Source organism: Heterodontus francisci, chromosome 5 (assembly GCF_036365525.1).
Source record: "Heterodontus francisci isolate sHetFra1 chromosome 5, sHetFra1.hap1, whole genome shotgun sequence".
NCBI lineage: Eukaryota > Metazoa > Chordata > Chondrichthyes > Heterodontiformes > Heterodontidae > Heterodontus > Heterodontus francisci.
In genome coordinates, this window is record NC_090375.1 from 178,005,547 (window position 1) to 178,021,010 (window position 15,464).

Genomic DNA, 15,464 nt, shown 5'->3' on the forward strand with positions numbered 1-15,464 from the left:
GTGAGTACACAGTGGCAATTTAGACTGAAGCCATGCCAGGGAAACGTGGCACTAAGTACTCAGTACTGGCAACTGCTTTTTTAACCTGCTTAATGAAAAGGGTTTGTTCACAGTACTTGTGCTCAGAGGTTACTTTACATACTTTGGTGATTTGGAGTTCTGACCTGCCGCTGCTTCGCTACCTTGGGTTTGACATCTAATGAAGACCAAGGTGACCAACAGAGTTACCAGCTGCTGCTTGGAGGTGAGGGATACCTATTTTAAACATGGCTGATGACAGCTTTCAGAAACCCAAGTAATGAGGCCCAAGAGTGCTCGAGTGAAAGTTTCATGACTACCAGATGTGTCATTGAACAAGTCTGGACAGATCTGGAGGCCCTTCAGTACCCACCAGTCAGGGTCTCCAGAATGGTCATAGTGCACTGCACTCTGCCCAAGGTTTAGACCTGCATGAGGACCAAGGCAGAGAGCCTATTCGAGGAGAGCAGAAGGAAGGGCAAGGTGATGAGGGCAGTATACCACCAGCGGCGCACATTGTTGCCTAGGATACCCTTGTTATTGTGAGGTTCACTTGGGTTCCACCAGTGCATCAATCGCACAAGCTTATGCAAAGGCCACTTTTGTCCCCCCTCCAAATCAAATAACACATAGCAGTCCTGCAAACAACGAAGCATCCATTTCACATACCCCCATTGGTTGCTGTCAGTTGAGGTGGTCTTCATTAAACAACTTAAAAGACCACTTGTCAACCAGTAACCAAGAATGGGTAATGTAAGAAAGTGTGCAAAATGATATTTGTGTGCCTCAAATGGACAAACAAGACAAACAGTCCAACATGTGTAAGGGACCCATGTGCAAATCTTTACCCTTCCTTTTCCTATTGTCTCTGTGATGCAACTGCTGTGGCTTCAGTAGAGGTAGAAGCAGGCTGCTGAGATCCCTGCTCTGGTGGTAGAGATGCTCTTCGCTGATGTTCTCTGGGTCTTGGAGCCCATGAGGACCCTGCCAAGTACTGCTTCACCTGCACCTGTGCAGGGGCCATTAGAACTTGAGGCAGCATGTCTGATACTGTCTGAGGGGGGACAACAGGTAAGAAGTGGAAGTGCTTTGAATGGAGTCCCCACTTCCATGTCCCTATTTGCTATCATCCCTCTCACAGCTCAGTTGCACTTCCTTGGAGAACACTTTGCTGCAGATCAGTGGGTGCTGAAAGACGTAAGGTGTCATTCATCCTATTTAAGATGGCATCCAGAGGGCTGAATTTAGTTGCGCTGGCGGGGCTCCCAGCACCAGACTGAAAAGGCAGTGAGAATCCCACCTTGGCCATTTGGAGGCCCCGGCGTAATTCTACAGCGCTCGGGCAATTAACAGCCTGGTGCCAGTGTCCAGTCCCTTCCGTCCTTTTAAAGATGGCGATCCCGCCTCCAAGAACAGCCAGCCATTCAGAGGGCAGGCAGCTCAGTAGTATTGGCAGCACCACTGGGAGTCAGTGGCCACTGCTTGTACTGCAGAAGGTCTTCGACCCAGGGCCAGCGCTGGAGACCTGGACTAAAGGTAAGTGAGGCAGGGTCACAGGGGCCAGAATGGCAGGCCCTGGTGGGGTGGTGGTGGAGGGTGGATGTTGAGAGCAGAGGGAGAGGGGTTCAGAGCGGTGGATTGTTTGGCGGTGGCGGCCCTCCATGGTCCACAGATTGCCTCCAGAGGAGGTCCTTAAGTGGCTGGTAATAGGCCTGTTAAGGGCCTCAATTGGCCTCTGGGCAGGAAGGCCGTCATCAGCTTATTCCGCTCCTGACAATCACATTGCGATGGGAAGGCGACGAGCTCCCCCCGCCTCATGCCTCAATTCTGTGTGGCCCATTCCCCTCATCCCCCAAACAATCTGTGGGAGCCTATTAAATTCAGCCCAGAGTGTGCAATCCCTGGATAAAGGCCTGCATGAACTCATTCGATTGCTGCATTTGATGCTGCATGCAGTTTGCCACGATACTCATGGAAGAAGACATCATTGCAATAGCCTGCAACAGCATGCCACTCATACTTGAGGCTGACTGCTCTAACCTCTCTCTAGTCATGCACAGTGCACTTGGAATGTCTGTCAGTACATTGTACAATTGTACATTCTCTGCTGCTGCTCAGTAAGTATCCTTTTCATCAATGACCCCCAGGGTACAGCATCTGCATCCAGCTGAGCAGAGCTTGGAGAGTCCTGTGCCCTCGGACATTTCATTGCTGCCCTTGAGGCTACTGTCTGCTCTTGTTCGCTTGTGAAGTGCAAGTCACCAATATGAAAAACCAACTATCTAACTAATCCCACCGAAGTAAGGGTATCAGAGTTGGCGCATATAATGCATAAGTCCAGTGATGGTGCCCCCTGAGACGGAGTGAGCTCATCTGATGAATCGGTGGCATGTTGACCACTTCCCGCTGGATGCATGAAGGCCCTGTGGGAGATAAGGCATGAATGAGCACTGTAAAGGTAAGAATGTTTGAAGTTATCATTATGCACATGATCATACTTCATCTGCTGTTGACATGATGTCAACAGGACTAAGTGTTGTTGCCAGGTGGTTGTCTGATACTTAATTCTGACACCATGCAGCTGGGACGCATTCATCTCCCACAGCCAAGAAAGCTGAAACTCTGCTGATCTCTCCAACGTCGCCTTTTTATGCAGCTGTTGGTTGAGAGATCTGTGGAGGGCCTCCCCTGGTTCTGTCCCTCGCCCTGGTGTTCTGTGCTGTCTTTTGCAAGAAGGGAAAAAAAGAGACCAATGAGTGAGAGTAATGGCATATGTTCAGCCGATGGATGGAGAGCCTTTGTTGAGGGTGACTATGAGGGGTAGGTGTCGCATTGGATGAGGGTGAATGTCAGTAGTGGATGGATAGGTGGGAATGTGAGGAAGTGCATTGACGGAGAGAGATTGGTGCACCTACAAGGCAAGTGGTTTGAAGAGTGATGTGCTGGAGTAGGCTTGAGAAGGCAGAGTGAGAGGGTTGGGATGATACACACATCAGGATGTTGGTGAATGTGCCATTGCAGTCACCTTTCCTGCCCTGCTTAGATCATTGAACTGTTTCCTGCATTGAATGCAGGAGCAAGGCACCATTCTCCTGCTGTTGCTGACCACCTCAGTAATCTCCAATCACACCTCCTTTGTCTCAGCAGCAGACTTCTTCCTTCTGTTGCGAGGAAATAGTGTTGCCCACCAGGTTCTCTCAACCCCCAGCAATATATCAAGCAGGGCACAGCCTTTGCCCATCTCAACTACATTGCAACACTTGTTTCTTTCTCCTTCCCAGCTCCAATTGCTTCAACTTGCATGTTTGGAGTATCCCTTTAAACTTTGGAGTTGAGATGGTGTTATGTGGGCTGTCATCATGCCCGCTGATAATTAGATAGGAGACCCAGAAATCAGACAATGAAGTGGCAGCATTATAAAGCCACTAACAGACACGCTTCACATGTTTCTGGGTTTCCCATGCATTATTGGGTCCCCCTGCTCCCAGTGCATACATACACAATAAAATCCAGCCCACAGAGTCTAAACCAGAATATTCAATGTAAAATCATGTATAGAAAGCAAAATAAAGAGGGAAAGAAAGATGAGATTAAGAGAAAGATGAGAGACAAAGAAAAAAATTATTTTAATTTTTTGAAATCTCTAACAATAATTAAAATCTGAAGGAATGAGACTCCACACTTGGAAAAAGTAAATTTTTAGTGTCAGAGAGGTTGCTTGTCAGTAATTAAAAATTTATCATGCCATTAAAAATTCACTTAGATCTGAATGCACAATTCCTAACCTTTTCTGATGTGTTTAGTGGGTAACGCCATAAGTTCATGTCCTTCATGTACAACGCCAAGTTTCTCGGTGAGGTACCGGTGTAGTGAAGTTAATGGAGGAGCAAGACAAATTAAACAACAGCTTCCTAATTTATGTGCTTAACTGTGCATGCGTGGACATCGGAAGTTGCAGTGTGCATTACTCCAAAATAGCAGGGAGTGCTAGTCAACTCACCATTATCATTACCACAAAATCCAAGCCATTGATCTGTCAGCTGATTAGTTTCCACTTCAAAAAGGATAATTTTAAAAGGTGAAATAATGTTGGGGACTAGATGATTAGGGAAAATACTCTGATTTAAATTAAAGTTCCTTCTAATTCAGAATTTTAAAATTAACAATGATTAATACACATGGTGTTCATTTCTACATGGGGTACACCATATTCCAATTTCTTTTTACTCAAATTCATTGCATTATAAAATACCCATAAACTTTGAAGAAGCTGCAGATTAAGACTTAATGATCAATCACCTACATTCTGGAAAGTGTTTATTGGTGATTCACTTTTGATATCAGAATGTGCTTGCATCCATTTTTGGTGGGTTGTCATTGTAGATCCTGTATTCCTATCTACATGAATACTAAACCAACATAAAATATAATTGTGTCCCAGGCACAGATTCTGGTCCCCCACAGCCAAACCGAACAGGAAATAAGTTTGAAGGATTGCCTCAACAATCAAGGTAACTATAGACTTTTTTTTGTACCTAGTTGACTCTTAATCCAAATTAGGGAGGAACCCTCCTTTCCTAACAAAGGGAGCAATATCCTGTTGAAGTTGGGAAAACTCCATCAATTGTTACCAACTGAAATAGAATAACTTTATTGCAGCTGGAGCTATATCAGAAAAGGACTGGCTAACTGATGCATGTTGAAGGTCACATTTGTTTTATGATCACTGGAGTTTAAACGATTTATAATTTAAGTTCTGATACTCTTTGAAAGGAGAATTAAGATGATAATTGTTTAGCATAATAGAATCAATATTTCTAATGGGCTACCAATCATCACATTCATTTGGCAGTCACCTCCTGGTGTGATATCAGTAACTGATTGTCATATTTTACATCAGTCTAATTCTGGGCTTTCAATTGACTCAAAAAATAGCCCAGTTTTTCGAAACTTGCTTCCATGTCAAAAATGGGTTGTGGGAGCCAGGAGAGATAGGGGATGAGTAAATACAGTCAGGCTTGTATATCACACACCTAACTTGACAAACTAATATTTGTTATGCATGAATGTTCATCCAGTATAAGACTATCTTGCCATAATGGAGATAATCTGTTTCAGTGGTTCCTCTAGCATTTTATTGAATGGTGCGGATTGTCATTCTATTGTTTCTTACGATTGATCAATGTACAGCAGTTTACTAGTTTCACCCCTTTATAATCTCAAGTTCCAATTTCCAGCAGGACCAGTTTTATGAGTATCTCAGTAAATGTCCACCTCCTCCTTACAACAAACCCATCTTTCCCATTTTCCATCATGTTCTTTATCTGAGCTCAAGAAGCCCTGCTGAAAGGAAGCATCTTTTCCAATGTAAATCCCGTCTACAACTTGATAATACTCCCAAAACATTGTAAATTCTCATTCTTCTAGGTATAGTGGTATCATAACTTTCAACTAGATTCAAATCCACATATTTGAAAATGCTCATTGTTAGCAGGAATTTGTTAAACCAGATAATTTGCAAGTCACAGCCATGGTTATGCCCTGATGGCCCTGCATGAACTTGAAATGTGGCCCACTCTTTGTTGTCACTCAAAAAATGTTAACTGTGGCCTTTGCCCACACGTGCCACAGAAAAAGAAGTATGTTTGCAATATTTTCTGTTTGTGTTACAAGATACAGTTTGATAGATTTCAACACAAATATTTGACAGAATGCTTTAAATAATAATTGCATAAGAGATATTATGCACAATGTAAAGTCCCCATTCTTATATGAGAAATGTACTGGGACAGCACAGAGATTATATGCTTTTATTTTCCTCTCGGAAGCATGGTTCAAAGGTGGTTACCAATATTTTAACTTATCACTTCCTTTGGTTTGCTTGCACAGTACTGGAACTGGAACCACAAAAACTGCCTTAGGCCCACGAGTGCTTCCAAAACTACCTCAAAAAGGTAAGGTTAAATGTGTGTGAGTTGAGTTTGGCATCCAAATGTTTAATCCTATAAATGAACACTATTCTGTAACATTCTTCATAATTGACTCTTACATTGGAACCTTTTTTTACAAATGTGTATTATTGCTAATCCTTCAGTCTGTGAGATATCTGTGTTTTTTGAGGAAGTAACTAGAAGGATTGATGAGGGTAGTCCAGTGGACTGGATTTGGTCTACCTGGATTTTAGTAAGGCATTTGACAAGGTCCCACATGGCAGACTGGTCAGAAAAACGAAACCCCAGGGATACAGGGAAATGTGGCAGGTTGGATCCAGAATTGGCTCAGGGCCAGGAAACAAATGGTATTAGTCGACGGATGTTTTTGTGAATGGAAAGCTGTTTCCAGTGGCATTCCACAGGACTCCGTGTTAGGCCCCTTTCTGTTTGTGGTATATATTAATGATTTGGACTTAAATGTGGGAGGCATGATTGCGAAATTTGCTGATGACACAAAAATTGGCCGTGTAGTTGATAGTGAAGAGGATAGCCATAGACCCCAGCATGATATCAATGGTTTGGTTGAGTGGGCGGAAAAGTGGCAAATGGAATTCAATCCAGAAAAGTGTGGTAGTGCAAATAAAGCGAGGGAATACACAATAAACTGGAGGATATTGAGAGTGGTAGAAGAAGTGAGAGACCTTGGAGTGCATGTCCACAAGTCCCTGAAGGTGGCAGGACAGGTAGATAGAGTGGTGAAGAAGGCATATGAAATACTTTCCTTTATTGGCCAAGATATAGAATTCAAAAGCAGGGATGTAATGCTGGAACTGTATAAAACGCTGGTTAGGCCACAGTTGGAGTATTGCGTATAGTTCTGGTCACCACATTACAGAAAGGACATAATTGCTCTGGAGGGAGTACAGAAAAGATTTACAAGAATGTTGCCAGGGCTCGAAAGTTGCAGCTTTGAGGAAAGATTGGATAGGCTAGGGTTGTTTTCCTTAGAACAGAGGAGGCTGAGGGGTGACTTAATAGAGTTATACAAAATTATAAGGGGCCCAGATAGAGTAAACAGGAAGGACCTGTTTCCCCTAGCAGGGAGGTCAATTACCAGGGGGCACAGATTGAAGTTGATTGGTAGAAGGATTAGAGTGGACTTGAGGAAAAACTTTTTCACCCAGAGGGTGGTGGGTGTCTGGAATTCACTACCAGGAATGGTGGTGGAGGCAGAAACCCTCCATTCTTTAAAAAGGTACTTGGACATGCACTTGAAGTGCTGTAACCAGCAAGGCTATGGACCAGGTGCTGAAAGGTAGGATTAGATTGGGCAGCTAGTTTTTTCGGCCGGCACAGACAAGACGGGCTGAATGGTCTCCTTCTGTGCCATAATTTTTCTTTGGTTCTATGGAAATGCCTGTGGATTCTAGTTAACTAAAAAAAATTTGCTGCTTGTGTTGTCCAACAACCCCATGGAATATAAAGCTTGCCAAATGGCTCAAATTTTACATTCATAAAAGAACATAAATTCTCACAAAGGCACAATGTGTATCACTATCTCAAAAATAATTCCCATTTTTAAAAAAAACAATCATATCCCTGAAAAATTCTAAAGCCTGTTCGCACCAAGCTGGTTCCCCACCTTATTCCTTTGAAAATAAAATTTCTGACATGAAAGCAGACAAATAAGTCCATAGATTTACAAATATCATCATCTAAAATTTCCAACAAATGTTGCTTGCACAAGCCTCATTTCTCTTTGGAGCCTTGGCTTTGCTTTCTACTTGGTTCAGGGACTACCTTGTGGCTCACCAAACACTACAGCACCTGCACAAGATCCTAGCAGATCCCCATACTGCTGAGAGAGCCCTGTGGCTTAGCCTTCTCACTTCCTTCCAGCTTCCCCTCAAGCCAAAACGCTGGAGACACTCTCAAGTGTAGTCAACCATCCTCTGCACTACCTAGCCCAGCCTCTCTTTCCTTCCTGGGGTCTATTATACTTTGCCCTGTCCCCACTAGTGCCGCCAGATCCCTGCACCCTAAATAATGACATCTCTCGCTGTCGTCTTCCCTAAATAAGGGCAGGTCTCTGGACTCCACCCCTCCCCAGAGTGTTGCTCGACCTCAGATCACTCATTTAATTTTGAAATACTGTCCATGTGCCAGGATGACCACTGCTAGTTCCTCACAGTCTGAGACACCAGTCCCAACATCCAAGTTGCTCCAGCTCCAGAAGTCTGTCTCTAACATCCTCCTACCTATGCACATGCTGCTTTCTGTCATATAGCATATCCTGTACTTAGGAAAGGTAACATATAGCAATTGAGAACATCAGACACATTGGAAAGCATGCATAGTGATGGAGCAAAAGTGAGTCAGAGATTCAGCCACCTCAATAAGAAGTTTTAAGAGTGAAAGTGGATCACAGAGCAAAATAAAACACACATGGAAAGAAGTAGAGTGTTAAGAAACCAGAGAAACAATTACAAGAGAGTTATTTTTCTGTCCATGTTGTAGGAGACCAATTTCATAAAAATAAAACTTGCATTTATATGCTGCCTTAAAACCACTTAATTTCTCAAAGTATTAATACTTTGGGGCGGCACAGTGGCGCAGTGGTTAGCACCGCAGCCTCACAGCTCCAGCAACCCAGGTTCAATTCTGGGTACTGCCTTTGTGGAGTTTGCAAGTTCTCCCTGTGTCTGCGTGGGTTTCCTCCGGGTGCTCCGGTTTCCTCCCACATGCCAAAGACTTGCAGGTTGATAGGTTAATTGGCCATTATAAATTGCCCCTAGTATAGGTAGGTGGTAGGGAAATATAGGGACAGGTGGGGATGTGGTAGGAATATGGAATTAGTGTAGGATTAGTATAAATGGGTGGTTGATGGTCGGCACAGACTCGGTGGGCTGAAGGGCCTGTTTCAGTGCTGTATCTCTAAACTAAACTATTGCACATATCATTGACTACTTTGGAATGTAGTCACTCTGGTGTAGATGAAAGTAGCAGCCAATTTTGCAATCAGCAAGGTTTCACAAATAGCAAGACAAATGACCAGCAGAGGAGTTCTCCTGATGTCCTGGCCAATATTTATCCCTTAACTAACATCATTAGAACAAATTATCTGGGCAATTATCTCACTAATGTTTGTCAGACCTTGATGTGCTACCACGCTTCCCACATTACAATCGTGACTATTGAGAGCAGTAGGAATTCCAAAAATTGACTTCAATCTCCCATGAGTTGAGATGAAATCAGCCAGATTCCTGCTCCTAATTGTTATCCAATGACTGCTGTTGGAAAGTACATGTGTAGATGTTGGATGAGAGCACTACTGGACTCAGCTGTAATGCCCTTCTGTTGGCGCATAGCTCGCCAAGATTCACTGTCTAGGCTCTCAGGAAGAATGGATACTTAGCTAAAGTACTTGGAGGGATGTGACAACTATGAATCTTACCAGTATGAGGCAACACAATTAGGATAGGAGAAAATTAGGGGAAAAAAACAAATTTCCAGTTTTGATGGGAAAGTAGCTGAATTTCTTTTTAGTGGGGGTGGAGAAGCTAGGAAAAAGGAAATAGTGTTGAGGTAAGACTGTCCTGGAGTTCTGCACTGGTCATAAGAACAAGCATTAAAATGCCAACTTAAGTTGACATTCAAATCCTGCTTAACACAAAAAGTGAGAAGTTTTTGTTTACCAATTCTCTGCTAGGTCACTAAATTGAGCATCTCTTAGTAACAGAGCATCCCATCTCAGGGACTGTAAAAAAACAAAACTGTAGAATGAAGTTTTCTTTCTGTCAGGTGATATGGAATGACATTCATGGTTGCTTTGGAAAGGCCCACATCCATTGGTTGAAGGAGAACTATAGAACCTTGAGGAAAAGGGAGAAATGGTATAAGAAATGTTTTAAAATAAAAGTTATATATTTTGATTTCAAAGCAACAGTTTAATATTATTTGTCTCATTACATTTCATCTGTTTGTGGAATGATTTCCATAAGCTGCATATTTCGTACTCTTTGGTTCAGGGTGGAAGATTTTTTTATAGTGATGTTTATAACCACAAAATACATAACAAAAGAACACTAATCTTTGTACTCATCCTTACTGCTAGTGTCCCTGAGAAAGATCGATAGTATCCATCACAGTTCAGTGGATAAATCCAGTGCCGAGTCCTTTCAGAAGCCGCATCCAGAAGACTTGCCCCAGAAGCCGCATCTAGAAGACTTGCCCCAGAAGCCGCATCCGGGCGACTTGCCCCAGAAGCCGCATCCGGGCGACTTGCCCCAGAGGCCGCATCCGGGCGACTTGCCCCAGAGGCCGCATCCGGGCGACTTGCCCCAGAGGCCGCATCCGGGCGACTTGCCCCAGAGGCCGCATCCGGGCGACTTGCCCCAGAGGCCGCATCCGGGCGACTTGCCCCAGAGGCCGCATCCGGGCGACTTGCCCCAGAAGCCGCATCCGGGCGACTTGCCACAAAAACCTAAAGATCTCCCTCCGAAGCCACAGCCAGGAGAAATCCCTCAAAAACCCCAAGTAGGAGAAGTCATCCAAAAGCTCCAGCCTGGGGAGGTGTCTCAAAAGCCACAGACTCAAGAGATTCTTCCAAAACCACAGACAGGAGACACACCACAAAGACAACCATCCGAGAATGCAAATGGTACATCTCCCAGTCTACCTGAGACCCCTGTGCCCCTACCTAGGAAGATAAATACAGTGAGTATTTTTTTCTTCATGTTCAATTTAATCTGTAGTCATACATTTAGGGAATGAAACAGATAAAGCTTAACTAAGTAGGGGTCAAGCAAATGCTAACAGAGACAACTGGGGGCATATGTGCACAAATTGTTGAAAGTTGGCAGGGCAGTTTGACAAAGTAGTTAAAAAAGCATACGAGCTCCTGGGCTTTATAAATAGAGCTATAGAGTACCAAAGCAAGGAAGTTATGATGAACCTCTATAAAACACTGGTTCAATCTCAACTGGAGTATTGTGTCCAATTCTGGCCACCACACTTTAGGAAGGATATAAAGGTATTCGAGAGTGCAGAAAAGATTTATGGGGATGGTTCCGGGGATGAGGGTCTTGAGTTACATGGATAGATTCGAGAGGTTGGGGTTATTCTCCTTAGAGAAGGTCGAGAGGAGAATTGATAAAGGTGTTCAAAATCATGATATGTCTAGACAAAGTAGATAGAGAGAAATTGGTCCCATTGGCGTAAGACTTGATAAACAGAGGACACAGATTTAACGTGATTGGCAAAAGAACCAAAGGCGACATGAGGATAAACTTTTTTTCTTACGTAGCTTAGGTTAGGATCTGGAATGCATTGCCTGAGAGTGTGGTGGAGGCAGATTCAGTTGTGGCTTTCAAAAGGGAATTGGATAAGCACCTGAAGAGAAAAGATTTGCAGGGCTGAGGAGAAAGGGCAGGGGAATGGGACTAGCTGAAGTGTTCTTGGGTGAGAGCCAGGAAAGACTTGAGGAGGCAAATGGCCATCTTGTGTGATGAAACCATTCCATGATGCTATTGTGATTTATTTATGACCTCTTGTTACAAAGAAATATGTTGTTCTTCCTTATACATTGCAAGACTTTCATTTATCCTGGGTGTGGGGAAAAAACAATTCTGTCACTGCTCTTTTAAGAACTGCACAGCATGTAGTCTTGTTAATCAGAGACCTTGCTCCACCGTGCTGTATATAAAAACTCACTTTTTTCTCCTTTCACCGTCAGCGCTCCACTATTGTCTCCCAGCAACAGAAAAAAAATTTAAGCTTGTGCACCTTGACAAAATGTTGAAAAGTTTCAAGTCCGCTAAATTCTTAGGTAATTTAGTTTCACTAAACCTTTGCCTGTTTTGATTTATCATGTCCTGTGTTGCAGCATCAGCCCACCAAAAATATTTCGATGGGCTCCAGTACAAAAGAGTTGACCTTAGGTGTGTGTCAATTCTCAGTTTTACAATTTACAGTTAATCTCAGTGGTAGACATACAAAATACATATCTCATTTCTAAATGTCAAAACTGGTCAAAACACAAAGTAATCGATTTATTCATTGAAAAGTGATCCAGGCTGTCCTTCAGTCTCAGTAACTAGTCTGATGCCAGAAGTTTGATCAGACAGTCTAATTTCCTAACTGATTTTCAGGCAATTTTATCGCCCTCACTGGCATAATGTTTGGCACTATCTAAAACATTGGCAATGACTTGCCTCCAACACTGATCTAGGTTATTAATACTGGGACCTAACAGAAGAAAGTCCTCAAATCGTCATTTACACCTTCTTTGCAATAGGAAATTATTTTCATCACTATTGAGAATATTCTCAGCTATTGAAAGTTGACAGCAGTATATGTTTGGGTGCCTGGTTTTGTGACGATGGCTGCTGCAACACTTATTCGATTATATGTTGACCTTCAAGGCTGCAGTCCCAGTTCTGGCACTGGTTTTACCACAAACAGAAGCTTCAGCAGTTTTAGCATCACTCCGGGGTATTTGAGATTTTCTGTTACCTAAGTCTTCGGCAATCAGAGGTATTCTGCTGACCTCCAAGTTTAATCCCCAAACTTAACAGAAAGAAGAGCAGAAATAAATGGAGAGGAAGAATTTGCCCTTCAAGGGCTTCCAAAGGGCAAAGAGCTCAGGCTCCACAAATCCTTTTCTGCTAACTCAAGAGTCCCTTGGTTGCTGACCAAGTATATTTTCTTTAAATACTGTACTTGAATGTTGGAGGTACAAAGTCTTTGCAGGTTTCCATTTGATTCCATAAGAAATGCTAGGACAAATATTTTGGGACATCTATCATGCTACAAGTGACTTTGAAACCAAGTAAAGATTATGGAGTTTCTTGAGTAATGGAAGGTGACCTTGTTGACTCACCTGATTCACCTGTGCTGTTTGTAGCACTAATGCATATGAGAAGTTGCCTATTCAGGCTTAAGTTCTTGTTTCCAGAAGAAACTAAGGCTGTAATTTCTCACCCTTCATTATTAACGGAAGAAAATATAACCTACAATTCACAGATCAACCTGTAGTTGAGAATGGCTTCTTAGAAGGCTCATCGGATGACATTTTTATATAAACAACCCTCCCAGATTGGAGGTCAATACAACCCTTGAGGTCATAGCACTCCCTTTCTCAGACCAGACTGTGTTAAGTCCAGGAAGCATTCCAAGATATCCAGAAGGACCCAAGAAGTCGTCCTTTTTCCCTATTGTCTTTCTTTCGGGCCTCCTTATCTCGAGAGACAATGGATACGCGCCTGGAGGTGGTCAGTGGTTTGTGAAGCAGCGCCTGGAGTGGCTATAAAGGCCAATTCTAGAGTGACAGGCTCTTCCACAGGTGCTGCAGAGAAATTTGTTTGTCGGGGCTGTTGCACAGTTGGCTCTCCCCTTGCGCCTCTGTCTTTTTTCCTGCCAACTACTAAGTCTCTTCGACTCGCCACATTTTAGCCCTATCTTTATGGCTGCCCGCCAGCTCTGGCGAACGCTGGCAACTGACTCCCACGACTTGTGATCAACGTCACAGGATTTCATGTCGCGTTTGCAGACGTCTTTAAAGCGGAGACGTGGACGGCCGGTGGGTCTGATACCAGTGGCGAGCTCGCTGTACAATGTGTCTTTGGGGATCCTGCCATCTTCCATGCGGCTCACATGGCCAAGCCATCTCAAGCGCCGCTGACTCAGTAGTGTGTACAAGCTGGGGATGTTGGCCGCCTCGAGGACTTCTGTGTTGGAGATATAGTCCTGCCACCTGATGCCAAGTATTCTCCGGAGGCAGCGAAGATGGAATGAATTGAGACGTCGCTCTTGGCTGGCATATGTTGTCCAGGCCTCGCTGCCATAGAGCAAGGTACTGAGGACACAGGCCTGATACACTCGGACTTTTGTGTTCCGTGTCAGTGCGCCATTTTCCCACACTCTCTTGGCCAGTCTGGACATAGCCTATTGTCTAACAGTCTTCTAAGTCACTGGTGTCCCCAGTCTTGGTGAAACTCTTATGGGCTAATAACAGTCCTTGATATTGAACCTCTAAGAACACATTAAAAGTACCATTTTGAAAACCTGCAGTGAAAGAGTCTGCATTTTATCAAGAATGTGTTCATTATTGATTGGGGTATAATGTGATAGCTACTCTCTTTATTTTCTCCCCTCCCCTCTGCTCTCAAAAACATAGACTCTTTGTTAGGGTACAGCTTAATATTTCATCCAAGTAGCCATTATTCATGTCTGGACCTTGGCAACAAGTGTTGGTAGGCTATTCAACTGTAGGTGCCAAGTCTGATCTTCTGCTTACCCGACTACTACAGACTTCATGCAGGATGCTAGATAATGTTCAGAGCAGGAATATGGCTCATTTCCCTTCCCTCACCAGTGATGCTGAGGTTTATTGTAGGAATGCTGCCATTACTCTAGCTGAAGCTAACTAACTCAGCACTGTCTGGAGATTGATGGTGTACTTCCAAATCTTTATATATCAGCTGCTCATGAAATAAACTTTCTGAATCATTGGAGAAGCCATATGCAAGTTAACTATTTTTGTGTTCATCGAGACAATAGATCTCTCGTGATGGGGAATAATACAACACTCATTTCAAGCATCAAATGTCAACATCAAGCTTCCGGGTGACATAAAGCACAGTCTTTTTTGCCTCAACGTTTTTTAGCCTCAACTTCAGAGGAGTATTCTGTACAGTGTCATTTCCATTACCAGAAGAATTCTTTGGCAGTGTTTCTCAAAATTATGTCACATGCACACAACAAAGCACTTGACTGCAATCTGCAGGTTCACATCACATTGTATGGCAAACAAATGGAAAATGTTTGCAAAATGCTGGTTAATAAATACCATGCCTAGTTCATGAAATGTGAATTGATGAGTGACTTCACCCTTAATACCCAGCAACTCCTGACTTTGAAAAGGACTTGTACTTTTTCTGTGTCTAGTTCAATTATATGGACAGGATAAGGATTCCTTGAAATTCACATCAGCTATGCAGCAAGTTGGACTGGCTAGGCTTGTATCCGCTGGAATTTAGAAGAGTAAGAGGTGACTTGATTGAAACGTATAAGATCCTGAGGGGTCTTGTCAGGGTGGATGTGGAAAGGATGTTTCCCCTTGTGGGAGAATCCAGAACTAGGGGTCACTGTTTACAAATAAGGGGTCGCCCATTTAAGACAGAGATGAGACATTTTTTCTCTGAGGGTCGCGAGTCTTTGGAATTCTCTTCCTCAAAAGGCGGTGGAAGCAGAGTCTTTGAATATTTTTAAGGCAGAGGTAGATAGATTCTTGATAAGCAAGGGGGTGGAAGGTTATCGGGGGTAGGTAGAAATGTGGAGTAATCAGTTCAGCCATGAACTTATTGAATGGTGGAGCAGGCTCAAAGGACCGAGTGGCCTACTCCTCTGAATTCGTAAGTTCGTATGTATGTCCGTACTACCAGTTTGCAGGATACTTACACCCTACAAATTAATTCCACTGTATTATGAATAAAAAGTCATTGTTGACATTAT

General features: G+C 43.4%; 1 protein-coding gene across 1 annotated transcript in view; it reads left to right on the top strand.

Moving 5' to 3' along the window:
- The window catches only part of LOC137370298 (arf-GAP with SH3 domain, ANK repeat and PH domain-containing protein 1-like), a 443,522-nt gene that overhangs the window by 416,439 nt on the left and 11,619 nt on the right, over positions 1-15,464 (top strand). The window contains exons 24-26 of the mRNA XM_068032677.1: positions 4,460-4,529; positions 5,908-5,972; positions 10,066-10,667. Of these exons, the coding sequence (XP_067888778.1) occupies positions 4,460-4,529; positions 5,908-5,972; positions 10,066-10,667 (737 nt within the window). The remainder of the gene's footprint in view (positions 1-4,459; positions 4,530-5,907; positions 5,973-10,065; positions 10,668-15,464) is intronic.